Here is a 16,172-nt window from a genome sequence, read left to right as displayed (position 1 = left end):
CTGGGGGGACACACCTCCCTGCGGGGACACACCTGCCGGCGGCGCGGGCTGCACCACCACGTCCCACCACCCTCTGCAATGGACCAGGGACCTGCCACCTGCAAATGTCCCCGTGTCACCCCGGGATGGCTTCTGGGGCCAACTGCTCCACTGGTGTTACCTGGGATGTCCCCGATGGCACTGCAAGGACTTGCCAGGGAGTGTCTGTCCCTCCTGTCTACACCTGTCCCCGGGGGAGCTGCTGGGTCCAGAAACCCTGCTGGGACTGGCAGGAGATGGACACGGCTTCGGTGTCCCCACACCGGGAGGTCACCCACACCGTGCACCCCAGGGACACCGGGAGCTCCGCCACCGCACCACGGGGCCCTGCCAGAAATGTGCCCGAGCGTCTCCGGCGATTTTTATTACCGAACCCTTCCCTTTCGTCCCAAACGCGGCTCCGCGCATGGCGGGAAGCGGACACGCCGCCGCCGCTGGCCCCGCCCACTGCCCGGAGGCACCGCCCCGCGCGGCGCGCACTCCCGGCCAGCAGGGGGCGCGGCAGCGCGGCCGCGTCGCTCCGGAAAGAGCCGAAGGGCGGCGGAGGCGGCCGAGCCGGGGCGGAGCGGGCACAGCGACCATGGCGCAGCAGGTCGAGCAGCTGCGGGCGGACGGCGTGTACAAGGAGGTGCTGCGGGAGGGCACCGGGCCGCTGCCCGACTTCCGCGACGGCACCAAGGTCAGAACCGCGACCGCTGGCGGACGGGGGGGTGGCGGACGGGACAGGGCAGGGCGCGCATGCGCGTCCCCCCCACCCCCGTCGCCATGGTGATGCCGCGGCCTTCTTCTCAGGCCACCTTCCACTACCGGACGCTGCGATGCGGGGACGAGGAGGCGCCGCTGGACGACAGCCGGACGCGGGGGAAGCCCATGGAGCTGATCGTTGGGAAGAAGTTCAAGCTGCCGGTGTGGGAAGCGGCGCTGCGCACCATGCGGCCCGGGGAGCGCGCCCGCTTCCGCTGCGACACCAAGGTGGGGCGGGGGGGGCGGGCCCGGGGGGAGGAGCCCAGCCAGTTGCCGTTTACCGTGGGGGCGTGGTTTGCTGCTCGGGGGCCTGGCTTGTTGATTTGCGCGCGAGGTTTGCCACTCGGGGGCGTGGCATGATGCTTTTGGGGGCGTGGTTTGGGCCGGGGGCGTGGCCAGCGCCTCGCACACACACGTGGCGCAGCCGCCCCCTTGCACCGCGGTCGGCGGACACGAAGCCGGGGCCGTCCTGGTTCCCCCCGGCCCCGGTGCGGTCCCCTCAGCGCCGCTTCCCCCACCCCCCAGCACGTCGTGCTCTACCCGCTGGTGTCCAAGAGCCTGCGCAACATCGCAGCAGGGAAAGACCCGCTGGAGGGGCAGCGGCACTGCTGCAGCATCGCCCAGCTGCACGACCACTGTTCCCTGGGCTACCCTGACCTCGATGAGCTCCAGAAGAACCCCCAGCCCCTTATTTTCGACATCGAAGTGCTCAAGGTGAGGCATGGGCATGGAGGGGGGCGGACAAGGCTCACGTGCTCCCAGCCCCAGGCTGGGGGGAGCTCAGGGACGGCCACCAGCAGCCCTGCCCTGGGTGGGGGCTGTGAGCAGGGGGGCGCTGTGGCCCTGTCCCTGCCCAGAGCCAGGCTCTGCTCTCATTGTGGGGTGCTGGCAGGTGGAGGCACCCGGCTCCTACCAGCAGGACCCCTGGGCCATGACGGATGAGGAGAAGCTGCAGGCCGTACCCCTGATCCACAAGGAAGGCAACGAGCTGTACCGGCAGGGCAAGGTGCAGGAGGCGGCTGCCAAATACTACGATGCCATCGCCTGTCTCAAGAACCTCCAGATGAAGGTGGGGCTCCCCGGCCCCTCTCTGGGGTTGCCAGATCCCTTTTGGTGTACAGGGCTCATTCTCCCTGTTCTGTCCCATCCTGCAGGAGCAGCCAGGCTCTCCGGACTGGATCGAGCTTGACCAGAAGATCACCCCTCTGCTGTTAAATTACTGCCAGTGCAAGCTGCAGTGCGAGGAGTACTATGAGGTGCTTGATCACTGCTCCTCCATCCTCAACAAATATGAAGGTAAGGAGCCACAGGCCAGCCTGGCCAGCCTCAGTGGGCACCAGTGGGGCAAGCAGGTACTGGGGAGACCCCCGATGCTCTGCTCCTGTCAGCTCTCTCCCCACAGACAACGTGAAGGCGTATTTCAAGCGGGGGAAGGCCCACGCGGCGGTGTGGAACGTGGCAGAGGCGCAGGCCGACTTTGCCAAGGTGCTGGCCCTTGACCCCTCGCTCCGTCCCGTCGTCTCCAAGGAGCTGCGGAGCCTGGAAGCTCGGCTGCGGGAGAAGGACGCCGAGGACAAGGTCCGCTTCAAGGGCATGTTCTCGCAGTAGAGCCCATGGCCGCAGTGGAGAGCCGAGCGCTCTTGGAACGTGTTCTTTTAGTTATTCCACATGTGGAATGTTCATGGATGTTTATTAATGTTTAATACAAGTTTTACATATTTGAAATCATTGGAAGTGGCCCGGGAGCTCGCCGCAGCCCGGGCACACACAGCGCACTTAAGTGGCAGCGTGAAGCAGCGCAGAGCTTGGCTGAAGCGCAATTTAAGCGTGAAGCTCCTTGCCAGGCTCCAGACTCTGCTCATCGTCACACCAGGAAGGGACATGGGGTGACACGACCTCAAACCTGCTGCTCTCTGCCAAATCATTTTATTTGTTGTTCGATGTTTTTATACTTTGCATTGGGCTGAGCCACCACAGCGGGGCTGGCCGCGCGGTTCCAGCTGCGGTATGAATCCTCAGCGCTGTCTCTTCCCCCTTCACGCCTGTGTTCTGCACCACATCCTGCAGCGTCACTTCTCAAGGCTGCTGCTATCATCCCAAGCTGCTGTTTCCTCTGTACTACATCCTCGTGTCAGCATCGTAAATATTTTATATAGAATAACTGCTTGTTACCGCTATCTACATAAAATTCTGGTCGTGCTGTGCCAAGATAAACCAAAGTAAAACTAGCTATAAGGTGCTCAGTCACTTAGAAAAATGTCTGTGAGGGGTAAATGAGGTAAAATAAAGTTGCAGGCAGGGCAGGAACAGCTCGGGGGGAGCTTGTCAAGCCCTGGCCCTGAGGCCTCGCAAACTCACTGCAAACCGAGCCCTTGCTGCAGTAAGCGCTGCCCCTGTTACGGATGCGCTAGAGCTGCTAAATAAGCCCAGACTGTCTGCTTCTCACCACAACCTGCCCTAAATTGTTCACAACCCAACTGCTGTGCCCCAGGAACCCTCCCTGTGTGATGCTGTGGGTCTGAAGCGCCCCAGGACCAGGGGTTTGCCTGGGGCCAGGGGGAAGAACCTGTAGTGGCATTTTGTGTGGCTGGTGGGGTACAGAGCAGACACAAGGGCCCTGATGCCTCATTTTTATATCACTTTATTTCATACCGCAACGAAACAAAGAGAATGGAGGAACCGTTTTGAATCCCAGCCTTTCTCCTGCCCCCCGGCGAGCGACACCGAACGGAAATAAATAGGTGGGGATCAGGGAGGTGCCACTTGCCCTGGGGCGCAGCTGCAGCAACCCCAGCCCTGCCTGGGGACAAGTAATCTGGGGGGCAGTGCATCAGTTCCCCAAGGGCTGACCCCCCCGGGCACTGCCCGGCAGCGGCTCTGCAGCCCCAGGGGACCGGGGGGACAGGGCTGCGGGGTGGGGGCAGCAGGGGGGCTCAGCCCCGCAGGGATCACTCCAGCCCCCAGGGCGGCTTAGAGCACTGTCTCCCAACGCCCCACGCATTTTGGGGAACCCAGCAGCCTCACCTCCTCCTCGCTCGGAGCCCAGCGCAGGCTCCAGCCCCAGATTTTCCTGGGCGGAACAGTGGCCGCGTCACCCTCACTCCTCACCCTCCAGCTTGAGGCTGACGCTGCGCGGCTTGGCCCAGGGCAGGCTGGGGGGGGCCGTCGAAGACCCCCCATCCCGCTCAGCTTGGCTGGAGCCCCGCGAGCGCAGGAGCTGGCTCTGCTTGCGGAGAAAGTCGACGGGCGCCGGGCAGCCGTAGGTGCCTTTACCCAGCACGGGGCGGGGGGGTCCCTTGGGGGAATGAGCCAGCGCCGCCGCCTCCAGCTGAGCCAGGTGGGCGACGTAGCCCTCGGACAGGAACTGTGGGACACGGGCAGCCTGAGCGGGTGGCCATGGCCACTGCACGCTCCTACAGCCCCAGCGGGGTCAGCAAGCGTTCCCTGCAGCCCCAGCCTGTCCCCAGTCCCACCCACTGTACCTGGCACTGGTTGAGAAACTTCTTGACGGCCCGTCCCACGATGTAGATGTGTGCCGGTGCGAGCCCCAGCGAGCTGTAGACAGAGATGTCCTTGGTGGAGCCGTAGCCAGCAACGATGTTGATCTCCGCCTGCCCAGGGACAGGAATGTCAGGGCAAGGAGTGGCCCTTCCCATGGGGACAGCCACCCCAAGGGACTGGGACACCCTCGTGGGATGGTTGTGACACCCATGGGCTGGGAGCTGCTCCGCTGTGCCCTGAGCTCTGCCCTCAGTCCAGTTCCGAGCATCTCCACCCCTACCCAGGACAGAGGCACAGCCCACAGGACCCCACCACCACCATTGTCCCCCATGTCCCCACCTCGGTGCGCAGGCTCTGCAGGAAAGCGGTTTTCTGGCGCAGGGGATCGTGAGTGAGCCCATCGCAGAAGGAGACAGCGCCGTGGGGGAAGTTGTGCTGGGACAGCCAGGCCACCACCCGGTGCTTCTGCATGTCAGGCCGCCCCGTCACGTAGATGATCATGTAGCCCGAGTCCTGCCAGTGCCTACGAGGGGACACGTGTCGGTGGCAGGAGCCTGTGCGAGGACAGTCCTGCTGGCGGGAAGCCACTGAGCATCTCCCAACACACCACACATGGGTGCTGCCCCCAAAACCTTCCTCCTCCTGGGGGTTTTAGCAAGGCTGAAGGCACAGCAGAGCTGTGGGATATCACTCACAACTGGTTTCAGGACCAAAACTGGGAGAAAACTGCAAAAACCCTCTGGGTGTGGGGGCGGCAGGAGATCCCCCAGCTCGTCACCAGGAGGGCAGCCTGCTCCGGTGTCCCTTGCCACCCCAACCGGGTTGTCACCATGCCACAAAAGGAGGGTTGGCTTGTCCCCACCACAAGAGGGGCACCTACCGTACAACGTCGACAGCTCCCGCCCGCACTTTGGGGTCGCTGCCCATGATGGAGACGCTGGCGGTGAAGGAGCCATCGATGCTGAAGACAACCGACTCGGTGCCGCGGGCCACCACGGTCAGGTACGCCTCGGCATAGCTGTGGTCCCCCCTGGGCGAGAGAGCAGGGGGCGCTCAGGAGGGGCTCAGGGGGCGCTCAGCTCTGCTAAAAGGGCTGGAGAAGGAACGGAGGTGGCACTGCACCCCCACAGCAACTCACCTGACCACCATGCGCACGGGGTAGATGCCGATGGCCAGAGCCTTCTCTGGAGGGATGGTGAAGGTCAGGCGGCCGCTGCCGCTCGTCACCTCCGTGCCGTAGTAAAGCCACTTCCCCGACAGTGGCTGCATCATGATGTAAATGTCCACCTGGGAGGGGGAAAAGGGCTGAGCACGGACTGAACCTCCAGATCCAGCCACATCCCCAACCTACAAGTCCTTATAACCCCATTCCCACATCCCACACAGGTTCACAACATCCCATCCCCTGCTGTGGGTGACACCAGCCCTGTGACATCCCCACCCTGTTCGATGGGGTCCCGGTGGCACCCACCAGCCCAGTGGTACCTTCTCCCCGGTCAGCGTCACCACATCCAGGGGTCCGTACATGAAGCGCCCGCTCAGGACCTGCGGTTTGCCCTCGCACACGATCACATCGCTGGCTCGGTGGTTTGCTGTCACATTCTGCAGGGACACAGGGGACTCAGCAGCCAGGGCCACGGGTGGCACCTCAGGGAGCCCGTGAGGTGGCACAGGGACCCTGTGGGGCTGTGGGACCATCCTGGCATCCTCCTGACAGGCAGGAGCAAACCCTCATGGCTGCATCAGCCCTCGGACAAGGTTTTTCTGGTCACTCAGGGGTGGCCGGAGCTTGGTGCCGTCCCAGCAAAATGTCACACACCCGCTGGCTACAGGGCACGTACCCGGATCTTCACTTGGGTGCGTCTGCGCTGCCACTTCTCCCGGGGGATTGCGGGGCTGTAGATAGAGCTCTCCTCGCTCTCTGCTGGCTGCGGTCCCTCCTTCTCCATCACCTGCCGAGTGGCACAGCCCTGCCTCAGCCCCTGCTGGCACCGGCAAACCGTGCCGCCCGCCCCGCCGTGCCCGCCGTACCTGGCGCAGGATGAAAGCCACCACATCGGAGGATTCCCAGTAGCTGGCGTGGAAGAGGTGGGGCAGGGTGATGGTGGGGAAGGCAGTCAGGGCATCAGGGCAGTACAACGAGTAGTCGATTCGCTTTGGGCCCCACCAGCGCTCCAGGACTGCGGGGAGAGCCGGGATGAATCCGTCCCCGGGTCATGTTGTGCGTCCCGAGGTGACAGAGTGGGGTGGGGTGGGCAGGGGGTGGCACTTACTCTTGACGACTTCGCTGGTGCTGGCGGGAGTGGGGGGTTCCGGCTCGCTGCCCCTCCAGAAGCCCCCAAAGCTGCTGGTGGGGGTGGGGGGGGCGGCCACGTCCACCTCGGGCAGGAACAGGGCAGAGTGCGTCTGCAGGGTGTCCGCTGCGGAGAGCACCCAGTGAGGCCACCCCAGCCCCCGGGGACACCGGCCACCCCGAGACCCCCCTCCAGCACAGCCCCAAAGGGCTCTTTGCCCCCCCCAAACCCAACTGGGCTCCTGCAGCTGTGGGTGCTCTGGGTGCAGAGCTGGAGCCCCCAGACACACCCTGGGGGTGCTCACCCAGCAGGGAGGAGGTGCCGTCTCCCAGCGGGTATTTCTGGTAGCGGGGGACGCTGAGCGGCGGCACAGCGTGGAAAGCCTTGGCCAGGAGCGGCTCCAGGCGAGAGGCGCAGGGGTCGGCTGCGTGGAAGAGGTTGTAGATCTGCTCGCAGGCGGGACGCAGCTGGGCCACTGCGACAGAGAGGGGACAGCAAGCGATGTCAGGGCTGCCCAGCAAGGGACAGGGCACGAGGGCTGGCGGGCACAGGGCAGCGCAGCCGGGAGCTCAGCACCCAGCGGGGACAAAGCAGGACCCAGCAAGAGGAAAGGCTGGGGGGCAAACCCAGGACACGGGTGACAGCCAGGGCTGGCACAGAGTGGCGAAGGGGACACTCGGGCACACAGCAACACCTGTGCGACCAGGGCTGGGCGTGCAAGAGGCTCAAACCCAAGCAGAATCTTTGGGGAGGTCCTGGAGGAGCTCAGGCTGGCAGGGAGTGGGGGAGCACAACCTGGGGACAAGGACTTGAGCCCCACAAGAGGATCAGGGCGGGCAGTGTGGCTGGGGGGGTCCTCACCATCCAGAGCGGGCATGACGGTCTTGCGCAGCGCCAGCACCAGCCCCAGCGGGGAACCGAAGAGGAAGAAGCCGGATACCTTAAAATCGAGGCGGGTGCTGGTGCTTTCCGCCCCGTCCCTTGGCGCCTCTGCCTCCAGCGGGGCCTCGCTGGCCTGCAGGCTGGGACAGCGGGGCTGGTGGGCATGGGGAGGGACGGCACCATCCCCATCCCACCAGCCTGGGGACAACTCTGTGCCCAGCACGGCCCCGTTAGCCTGGAGGAGCTGCTGGAAGCGGGGAAGCCCCAGCAAGACACCCCAGGGCAGGCTGTTCCTGCACAACACTCCTGCCCAGGCTGGTGCGGACAGAAAGGCACAAAATTAGTGGGAAGATGAACAGCGTTCCCAGCCGCTGCCAACCATCCCCGTCACTCTCACCTGCCCGAGGAGCTGTGGACGTCCCTCTGTGTCCCCAGCTCGGGGCTGGCCTGGCCCGACCCCGCGGCTCCGTCCGCCCCCTCGGCCAGGGGGTCCCGGCCACCGCACAGCTCGGGGGACACGGGCTCCGCGCTCTGCGGGGGAAACACAGTGACCGCCGGTCCCCGCTTAGACACCCCCCACCAGCCCTGCACCCCAGCACCGGGGCTGCGAACCCCCCTTCCCCACCCCGGCACTCACCAGGCTGCCGCGGCGGCTGCTGCTGCGGCTGCCCCCCGCGCCCCCCCGGCCCCGGCAGAGCGCGTCGAAGCCCAGGATGCCGCCCACACAGTCCCCCAGCAGCACCACCTGCCAACAGCACGGCGGCGAGGGTGAGGAGGGACGGAGTCCCCGAGCCCCCGCGCAGGGGGAGCATGGCCCCTGGTGGAGCCTGCAGCAAAGCTCCCCCCAAATCCCGTCTGACCTGGCCGCAGAAGCCGGCGCCTTCCCCAGAGTGCAGGAAGGTGCTGTAGGCCTGGTTGGTGCGGGCGATGACGGTCCCCACGGCATGCTGGTAGCTCCCCGAGGAGGTGGCCAGCAGCGGGAGGGCTGCCAGTGGGATGTGGTCCTGGCTGCTGGACAGGCTGTCCCTATCGTGGCTGTAGGGGCTGAGCCTGAGAGGGACAAGGTGGGGGGGGACAAGGAACATGTGAGGAGGATGAATGGGGCTGCCCTGATGTCCCCATCCCACCGCACAACACTTGCCCCAGGATGCTGCACTGGGAGTTATCCCCATCCCATGCCATCCCATCCCACTGCTTGCCCTAAATCATAGAATCACAGAATAATTTTGATTGGAAAAGTCCCTCAAGATCATGGAGTCCACCCGTTCCCCCACCCCTGGCACTGCCCCATGTCCTGAGAACCTCATGTCTGTCTGTCCAGCCCTCCAGGAACGGTGACTCCAGCACTGCCCTGGGCAGCCTGTTCCAATGCCCCACAGCTCTTTGGGGAAGAAATTGTTCCCCAGATCCAACCTCAATCTCCCCTGGCACAACCTGAGGCTGTTTCCTCTTGTCCTTGCTGCACCAGGAGAAGTAAAGTCCTCTCCCCGAGGCCACCACCTCTCCTGTTCCCTCCCGCAGCTCTGGGGCGCTTTTCCATGGGGACAACCCCCTCCTCACCCACAATCCCGGCACACAGCACTACCGTCCGTACTTAGAGACGAGGGCGTAGGCAGTGGCGCAGATGGGCGGGCAGGGGACAAGGCGCAGGGCCACGTGTCCCAGCGCCTCGGGGAAGTGGATGCGGGTGACGGCGTCGAAGGTGGCCGCCAGCGTCTGCACGTCCGCCTGCTTGGAGCCCGGCTCACCCACCCCCTGGTCCAGGATGTTGCCGCTGTGGAGGATGAGGAAGAGGGCATGGATCCGGCACGCCTGCGCCACGCTCTCCACCGAGCCGCCCTGCGGGAAGGAACACGCTGCCATCAGCACCTGTGACGGGTGGCACGGCCGGGGGACACGGCACAAGCGAGGGGATGAGCTGGGCACGCACCTCGGGGAAGCTGGACGCCCCCAGTCCTTCGCCATCCACCTTGGCGGCGCTGGCTCCATCCACTGCGAGCAAATAGCCCCAATTAACCCAGAGGGGGTTTCCGGGGGGGGCAGTCCCCTCCCAGGCCACCCACATCAGGGTTTGGGGACAGGGCCCCTCCACAACTAACCCAGCGCCTCATCCAGCTCCGCCGGCCACTCCAGCGTGTCCAAGAAGTCATTGGAGCTCCACTTGGTCATTTCCTTCGCAAAGACCTCGTCGCTGTCAGACAGGTCCTCTGCAGCAGTGGAGGAGGGACCGTGGGTTTGGGGAGCACCTCTGTGCTCGCACCCCCACCCCAGAGCCCCCGCCAGGCACTCCCAGCCCACCCCGAGCCAGCGCCGTACCGTGGGCATCGAAAAACTCCTCTTCAGAGCTGTTCTCGGAGTCGCGGGCGATGTTCTGCATCCGCCACTCGGACAGGCTCTGCGGAGACACCCCCCCTGCCGCCAGCGCCGGGTCAGCACCCACAGCCCCCGCAGCCAGACCACAATCCTGCCCCATAGCCCCACTTGTTCCTCCAGCCCTGGGGCACCCAGAGCCCCAAATCAGGGAAGAGGGGGTCCCCTGAGGCATGTCCTATGGCGAAGAGCACCCGGGGGGTCTGGGGGCCCCCATGCCACCCCTGCAGGACACAGCCCCTCACCTCCGTGCTGGGAAGAGTAGGAGGAGCGGGAGGAGGTGGACCACTGCTTGGCAAAGGAATCGTCAGGAGAGGCATCGGCCCCAACCTGCGCCTCGGCTCCTCCGTCCTGCTCGCTGGGCCCCCCCGGCTCCGGCCGCCCCTCGGAGCTGGGCCCAGCAGTGGGGGGTTCCTCGGCCTCACCACGTTTGGCCATTTTCTGCGCCAGCATCCGTGCTGTCTCCTCCTCCAGCTGCCGAATGTCCTCCATCGTCAGGTCCGTCCACTCGTCCTGCCAGCACCAGGCCTGGCGATGGGCGCGCAGCATCACCTTCCGCAAACCTGCCATGTTGGGGGGGACAGGGAGCGAGCTCGGGGTGTCCCCCGCCAAACCTGCCCCCCAGCAGCACCAAGGGGCCAGCGGTCGGGATGTCCCCACTCACCCACGTCGTGGATGAACTGCTCGATCTTGGATTGCATCCCCCAGTAGCGGAACTCCACCTTGCAGAGCTTGTAGGCGCACATCAGGGTCCCGCTGGCTGCTGTCTCCAGCCAGTCGTCCCCCAGCGGCCCCCGGCCCGTCTTGGCTGATCGGTAGAGTTTGGGGTCCTCCTCGGGCTTGTATTCCCCGGGGGAGATGGGGTCACGCACGATGTCGATGGTGTCTGCGGGGAAAACGGCGCTCGTCACCCTGGGGTGCTCAGCGAGGGGACACGGGCGGGTGGGAGACCCCTCAGGGAGAAAAACGGGGTAGAAAAACAGGGTCTCTTCCAAGCAAAATGATTTTGTGACTCTAAAAACGCACAGGAAATTATTCCCACGAGCCACACATCCAACAATCAGTAACGAACACTCTCCATCCCCGTGGGTTTAATATCAAAGTGCCTTTGGGTGCACCTGAACCTGTCCCATCCCTGCACGGGGTCCAGACCCGGCGCCTTGTGGCTGCGAGAGGCACCGGGGGCCGCGGGGGGGGCGCGGAGGCAGCGAGGCGTGCGGGGAGCCGGGCTGACACACATACACGCATTAGCGGGAGATTTGGCAGCTGGGAGAGCGGCCCCGGCGACCCCGGGGGACGTGGGGGCTGGTGCTGAGGACCAGGCGCATCCAGCAGCTCGGTGCAGTGCTGAGACCCACCGTCGGCCCCCCCAGACCCGAGGGTCCCCCCAAAATGGGACACAGAGTTCAGCAAAACCACCATGAGACTAAGGAGGAGCCCCTATCAAGGTGAGGGATGCGATGGCAAAGCCCCCCTCTCCACAAAATGGGAGTGAGCCCCCAAAATGGAGGTGGCATCCCCATAACTGTAGGGGGAGATCATAGATGGCACCCAGAAAAACATGATCCAAGGACCCTCGAGGGGCCATTTGGACCTGAGCCTGCACAAAATTTCCTGCAGTTTGGCTGCTCCAGCCCCATCTCCAGGCCAGATCCCTCCAGTCTGGCCTGGGGGGCTCTGGGGGCCCCAGGGTACCCCGCTGGTCCCAGGACCTTCCTGCAGAGCTGTCCCCGCACTGTCACCCCAGCCCATCCCCAGGTTCTGCCCTGGAGGTGCCCACTGGCCTCTGCCTTCAGCTTGGGCCAAAAAAACGAAAAAAAGGAGAAAAAAGGACTTTTAAGAGTGAGAACAGGAGGGCAGCTGCAGGGCAGGTGCGCTGGAGCCGGGCCTTTCCCACGGCGGGAGCTGAGGTGCAAAGTGCTGTAACCCCTCCAACCCCCCCAGCCTGCAAAACACACCCCAGGGTGGGAAAACAGCCCAGGGTGTCTAAATTGTGTGGTAAGAGGGGCTGAGAGGACACCCTGGGGGACCACATCTCCCTGCCTGAAGCACAGCCCTGTGTGCCCCCCCAGTAAAGCATCTCTGCAGCCGCACCACGGAAATTCGAGCTGCCCCAAGCCCACAGAACAGCCAGAGCCTGGCCGCAGCAGTGGGGCGAACACGAGCCCGTACACCAGCACCGGACGAGCAGCCGGGATGGCCACACGCTGTGGTCACAGCGAGGAGCTGGGAAAGGACCTGCAGCTCCCAACAGCATCACTCGTGTGACAACTGGAGGGTCCGTTTGCTTTTATCGCTGCGGGAAAAACGGCGAGGAGGCCGCTGTCCCCGTGGTTCACCCTGACACGAACCGCGGCGTTTGCTCTGCCACCCTTTGAAACGCGAGATGCGGTTTAAATCTGTCGGTGCTACGGGACACCGGGGAGGGAGCACGACCTGGCAAAGAAAATCCCTACGGGACGGGCACCACGGGGAAGATGAGGCAGGGCAGCGGGTACATGGCTGCGCTCTGTCCGCTTGGTCCCTGTCACTGCCCGCGGGTGGCAAGGGCAGAATTTGTCCCTCCAGGCCCAAGTCACCAGCATCCTGGCCGGACATCCCCGGTGCCGCAAGAGCCAATAAGAGAAATAGGTCAGATGAATCATTTCCTCCGAGTGCCTATTTTAGGCCTCCATTTTAAGAGGCTGCGCGTCACGCTTTGCACTCCAGCGCCTAAAACAACCAGACTGACACCCCCGGGAAAGGGAGGCCACAGCGGCCGGGGCCGAACCCGCCGGCGGGGGAGGAATCGCACCCCAGGCTCCCCGTTCTGCCCAACAGTTCCCCCAGTAGGCAGCAGAGATACCCAGAGCTGGAGAGCAATCTGGAGCAAAGCCCTGGGGAGCAGGAGAAGCAGGACAGGGGGTGGGAAAATGGGGACAGGCTTTTCCAGCTCCATCTGATCCGAAACGCCCCGCAGGGCCCCGGTAAGGGTTCCCATGCACACCCAGAGAGGCAAAGTCACGCCAGACTGTGTGGGACAGGGAAGTGTCGAGGAGCAGGCTGGCACCAGGAAGGGGAGGGCTGCAAACAGGCAAAGGAAGAAGGCAAAGGACAAAACTGCCTCCCAAAACATCTTCAACACAGACTCTAGTTTAGCAGCACTGCCAAGGGAGCTCAGGGCAGGGAGCTGGGGGTTCAGGCGCCTTCCCCTGCCAGGGTCCCCACATATCTGTCCCCAAAACGCGAGGACCAGTGCAAAGAGCAAAGCCAAGCATGTTGCATACACTGAGAAGCTGAGCCCCTCGGGCACCGCTGCGCACCCACAAACCCAGCCGGGGAGCACCGTGGGGGAACCCCCGCAGGCACCGGGTCCTGCCCGGCACCCCGAGCCAGCTCCGTGGCACCCGCGCTCACCCAAAATCCTCTGCCTCTTCTCAGCCGCGCTCAGGTTGAAAACATTGGTCTGCTGGCCCGCGTCCGGCCGGTAGTACGTCTCAATATCAATGGAGAACTTCTCCACGAAGGGACAGGTGTACCTGGGGGATGTGCGGCGACAGGGCTAAGCCCGGTGGCACGGCCACCCCACAGCCCACCCCGCGTCCCCAGCGGGTCCCACCTGGTTCGGGTGTAGGGGTACGCGTTCCAGGACTCCTCCTCCACCTGCAGCGCGGCTTTGGGGAGCAGAGCCCGAAACCAGCTTGGGATGTGGGAGCCCACGTGGTAGATCTTGTGGGTGTACTGGCCGCTGCCGCCGGGGCCGTTGCTGTAGGGCCGGTTGGCCAGAATCTCCACGCCGCTGCCCTCGCCGCTCGACTCCTCCCGGCTCTTCTTCTGCGGGGAGAGTGGTGGGGTGAGCACAGCCCCCCCAAACCTGGCACCTCACAGGCCCCCAGGGCCCCTGTATCCACCCGCAACCCCCATTTCCCCTGTGCTCACACTCCCCAGCCCCACATCCACTCCCAGGACCCCCCCGGCTTGGCTCAGCGGCTCCAAACCCACCCAGAGCTCACTGATCCCAGCCCTCCGGGATCAGCCTCAGGCCCCCTGCACCCCCCAGGCTCCAGGATGAGCCCCACAGACACCTGCACCTCTCATGCTCAGCCCCACAGCCCCGGACATCCCTCGAAGACTCAGCCCCACAGCACCCTGAACCCTCCCAGGTTCCATGCTGAGCCCCACAGCTCCCTGGACCCCCCAGCTCCCCACGTTCAGCCCCACAGCCCCCCATGCTAAGCCTCACAGCCTCCTGCAGCCCCCAACCCCGCATGCTCAGCTTCACAGACCCCTGCACCGCCCAGCTCCCCACATTCAACCCCTCAGCCCCCCATGCTCAGCCCCACAACAACCCCCATGCTGGGCCCCCAGCCGCACCTGGATCATGTAGAGCTGGGCCACCTGGTACTCGTCCACACTCATGGGCAGCAGGATGTGGTACTCCTTGATGAGCATGGCGGCGGGGGGCAGCGCCGCCGGGGGCAGCGCCTGCGGGAGCGGCCGTTATCCCGGCTCGGCCCGGCTCAGCCCGGCCCGGCCCGGCCCGCTGGGCGCCCGTTGCGACGCTCCCGAGCCCGCCCCGTTCCCATGGCGACGCGCCCCCCGCCCGCTCGGCCCCGCCCGCCCCGTCTTCGGCTCCGCTCGGCTCTTTCCGGATTCCTTCGGCTCCGCTCGCCCCCCGCCGCCGTCCCCCCACCCGCGGCCCCGCCGAACCTGCGCTGCTCCGAACCGGCCCCTCGGCCCGTGACATCACAGCCCGTTCCCACGGAGACGGCCGTGACGTAGGGAGGGGGGGGCCGTGACGTCAGAAGGCGGAAGGCGGGGAGCGCCGCTGCACGGACGTTCCGCGTGTGCCGGCACCCCCGGACCGACCCCCACCCGGGCCGAGCTGCCGCTGCCGCCGGTGCTCGGACAAACACCCCAGGTTTTTATTTTCGAAAGCCGTTATTTTAAGAGTTAAAAGAGGGGTTTGCTCGTTCCTGCACTTCTCGGTCAGGCGCAGCGCAGCTGCCGGCCCTTCCTGATCCCAGCCCTTTCCCAGCTACACCCCCCCAGAACAGCGGTCCCCGCGTTCCCCCGGCAGCCCCGCGGACGCCCCAGTCACCCCAGCACCCACCGCACCCCCCAGGCGGACACAGCACACGGCAGAGTCCCAACCATGTCCTTTATTTATAAAAACACGCATTTATAAAGAGCAGAGAGCCGGGGGGGTGCGGGCAGCACAGAGCCCCCCCCGCCGCCAGCGGGGCAGGGACACCGGGGGTCCCCGGGGGGGATCCCGGGTGACAGCAGCCGTTACGTGCGGGCGTTCCGCTCTGTCTCTGCCAGGCACTCCCTGACCAGCGCCCGGGCGTGGATGATGCCTGCGGGGAGAAGCACAGAACACCCCACATCAGCCTCTCCCTGCTCTGAGGGGAGGGGACGCAGCACCGGGGGCTGACCGGTGTGTGTGTCCCGCCCCGGCCGCCCCTACCCCGCTTCAGCCGCTCCATGGCACTCTTGCTGCCGGCATAGGTGGGCCGGATCTCCTTGCCCATCTCCTCGATGACGGAGAGCAGGTCGGTGTAGGTGCTCTGCGAGCCCTGAGCCCCGGGGGGCTTCATCGCCTGCGGGGGTGGGAGGGAACGGAGGGGCTGAGCGCCGCCCCCGAGCCCCCGGCCCCGCCGCCGCCCCCCGACTCACCTGCACGTAGCCCATGGACGGCGGCCCGAAGTCATTGAAGAGGGGCCGGAACGCGGCGGCGGCGCCGGGGACCGAACCGGAGGGCGACGGGACGCTCGTGGCTGCGGGGAACGGAGGGTTAACGGCTGCCCCCCCCCTTTCACCGGGGCTCCTTCCGCTTCCCCGGGACCCCCCGTCCCCCGCGGTTACCGAGGGGTTGCGCTCACCGGCGGGTGGTGCCCCCGGCCCCGGCGGGGCGGGGCTGGCGCTGGCTGCTCCGGGGGTAGCGGGGGCGGGAGCGATGGGCTTGTAGGACATCCCCGACGGCCGCCCGCCGCTGCCGGGTCCCGGGAGCCCGGCGGGGGTCGGTGGGCGGCCCCCGCGCTCGCCCCGCCGGTTGTAGCGCCGCTGCCCGCCTCTCCTCAGCTCAGCTCCACCCTACAGACCCGACCCAAGACCCGGGGAGAGCGGAGCGCGGCGGCTCCGGCCCGGTCCCGCTGCGCAGGCCCCGCCACGGCCCGGCCCGGCCTGACCCGGCCGCCTCCCCCCGCCGGTGCCGCCGCTCACCCTGATGACGCCTGCGCGCCACGCCGCGATACGTCATCACGCCGCCGCGCTCCTGCCCCGCCCCCCTGCCCGTCACCGTGGAGACACGCGGCGTCGGCCCCGCCCACCTCATCCCGAGCGGGAACCGAGCGGGGCCGG

The 16,172-nt window shown here is 65.8% G+C and overlaps 3 protein-coding genes across 6 annotated transcripts; 1 reads left to right on the top strand and 2 right to left on the bottom strand.

The window, feature by feature from the left end:
* The first annotated feature begins 472 nt into the window (after positions 1–472).
* AIP (aryl hydrocarbon receptor interacting protein) lies at positions 473–3,011 on the top strand. Its single transcript, XM_065066433.1, has 6 exons — positions 473–718; positions 832–1,011; positions 1,309–1,497; positions 1,676–1,852; positions 1,938–2,079; positions 2,186–3,011. The coding sequence occupies exons 1-6, from the start codon at positions 620–622 to the stop codon at positions 2,389–2,391; spliced, it is 993 nt and encodes a 330-aa protein (XP_064922505.1). The 5' UTR covers positions 473–619; the 3' UTR covers positions 2,392–3,011.
* A 397-nt stretch (positions 3,012–3,408) lies between these two features.
* Positions 3,409–14,609, bottom strand: PITPNM1 (phosphatidylinositol transfer protein membrane associated 1). 2 transcript variants are annotated; one of them, XM_065066337.1, is made up of 24 exons: positions 14,520–14,609; positions 14,184–14,294; positions 13,429–13,643; positions 13,227–13,348; positions 10,495–10,716; positions 10,076–10,393; positions 9,777–9,872; positions 9,560–9,667; positions 9,391–9,452; positions 9,055–9,299; positions 8,321–8,510; positions 8,098–8,205; positions 7,858–7,991; positions 7,440–7,600; positions 6,883–7,053; positions 6,558–6,704; positions 6,316–6,464; positions 6,126–6,236; positions 5,770–5,886; positions 5,423–5,571; positions 5,165–5,314; positions 4,624–4,807; positions 4,266–4,394; positions 3,409–4,147 (listed from the first exon to the last, which is right to left on the bottom strand). In XM_065066337.1, the coding sequence occupies exons 2-24, from the start codon at positions 14,259–14,261 to the stop codon at positions 3,881–3,883; spliced, it is 3,633 nt and encodes a 1,210-aa protein (XP_064922409.1). In that variant the 5' UTR covers positions 14,262–14,294; positions 14,520–14,609; the 3' UTR covers positions 3,409–3,880. The 2 variants fall into 2 exon arrangements, with proteins under 2 accessions (XP_064922409.1, XP_064922410.1); XM_065066338.1 differs by lacking the exon at positions 14,520–14,609 and having other exon boundaries at positions 10,256–10,393; positions 14,184–14,484.
* Positions 14,610–14,956: 347 nt separating this feature from the next.
* Positions 14,957–16,054, bottom strand: CDK2AP2 (cyclin dependent kinase 2 associated protein 2). 3 transcript variants are annotated; one of them, XM_065066488.1, is made up of 4 exons: positions 16,035–16,054; positions 15,489–15,589; positions 15,280–15,412; positions 14,957–15,169 (listed from the first exon to the last, which is right to left on the bottom strand). In XM_065066488.1, the coding sequence occupies exons 2-4, from the start codon at positions 15,501–15,503 to the stop codon at positions 15,102–15,104; spliced, it is 216 nt and encodes a 71-aa protein (XP_064922560.1). In that variant the 5' UTR covers positions 15,504–15,589; positions 16,035–16,054; the 3' UTR covers positions 14,957–15,101. The 3 variants fall into 3 exon arrangements, with proteins under 3 accessions (XP_064922560.1, XP_064922562.1, XP_064922561.1); XM_065066490.1 differs by lacking the exon at positions 16,035–16,054 and adding an exon at positions 15,678–16,028; XM_065066489.1 differs by lacking the exon at positions 16,035–16,054 and adding an exon at positions 15,695–16,028.
* Positions 16,055–16,172: the final 118 nt, after the last annotated feature.

The sequence above is a fragment of the Columba livia genome, chromosome 5 (assembly GCF_036013475.1).
Source record: "Columba livia isolate bColLiv1 breed racing homer chromosome 5, bColLiv1.pat.W.v2, whole genome shotgun sequence".
NCBI classification, from domain to species: domain Eukaryota; kingdom Metazoa; phylum Chordata; class Aves; order Columbiformes; family Columbidae; genus Columba; species Columba livia.
This window is presented reverse-complemented; position numbering and strand designations above follow the sequence as displayed.

Coding starts and splice junctions, on each gene's coding strand:
- AIP (XM_065066433.1), top strand. CDS start 620: ATGGCGCAGCAGGTCGAGCAGCTGCGGGCGGACGGCGTGTACAAGGAG. Junction 1,853..1,937: donor TCAAGAACCTCCAGATGAAG/GTGGGGCTCCCC, acceptor CCCATCCTGCAG/GAGCAGCCAGGCTCTCCGGA. Junction 2,080..2,185: donor CATCCTCAACAAATATGAAG/GTAAGGAGCCAC, acceptor CTCTCCCCACAG/ACAACGTGAAGGCGTATTTC.
- PITPNM1 (XM_065066337.1), bottom strand. CDS start 14,261: ATGCTCATCAAGGAGTACCACATCCTGCTGCCCATGAGTGTGGACGAG. Junction 9,453..9,559: donor GGAGCTGGATGAGGCGCTGG/GTTAGTTGTGGA, acceptor ATTTGCTCGCAG/TGGATGGAGCCAGCGCCGCC. Junction 5,572..5,769: donor TGACGCTGACCGGGGAGAAG/GTACCACTGGGC, acceptor TCCCCCTCCCAG/GTGGACATTTACATCATGAT.
- CDK2AP2 (XM_065066489.1), bottom strand. CDS start 15,785: ATGTCCTACAAGCCCATCGCTCCCGCCCCCGCTACCCCCGGAGCAGCC. Junction 15,413..15,488: donor CGTCCATGGGCTACGTGCAG/GTGAGTCGGGGG, acceptor CCACCCCCGCAG/GCGATGAAGCCCCCCGGGGC. Junction 15,170..15,279: donor CATGGAGCGGCTGAAGCGGG/GTAGGGGCGGCC, acceptor TTCTCCCCGCAG/GCATCATCCACGCCCGGGCG.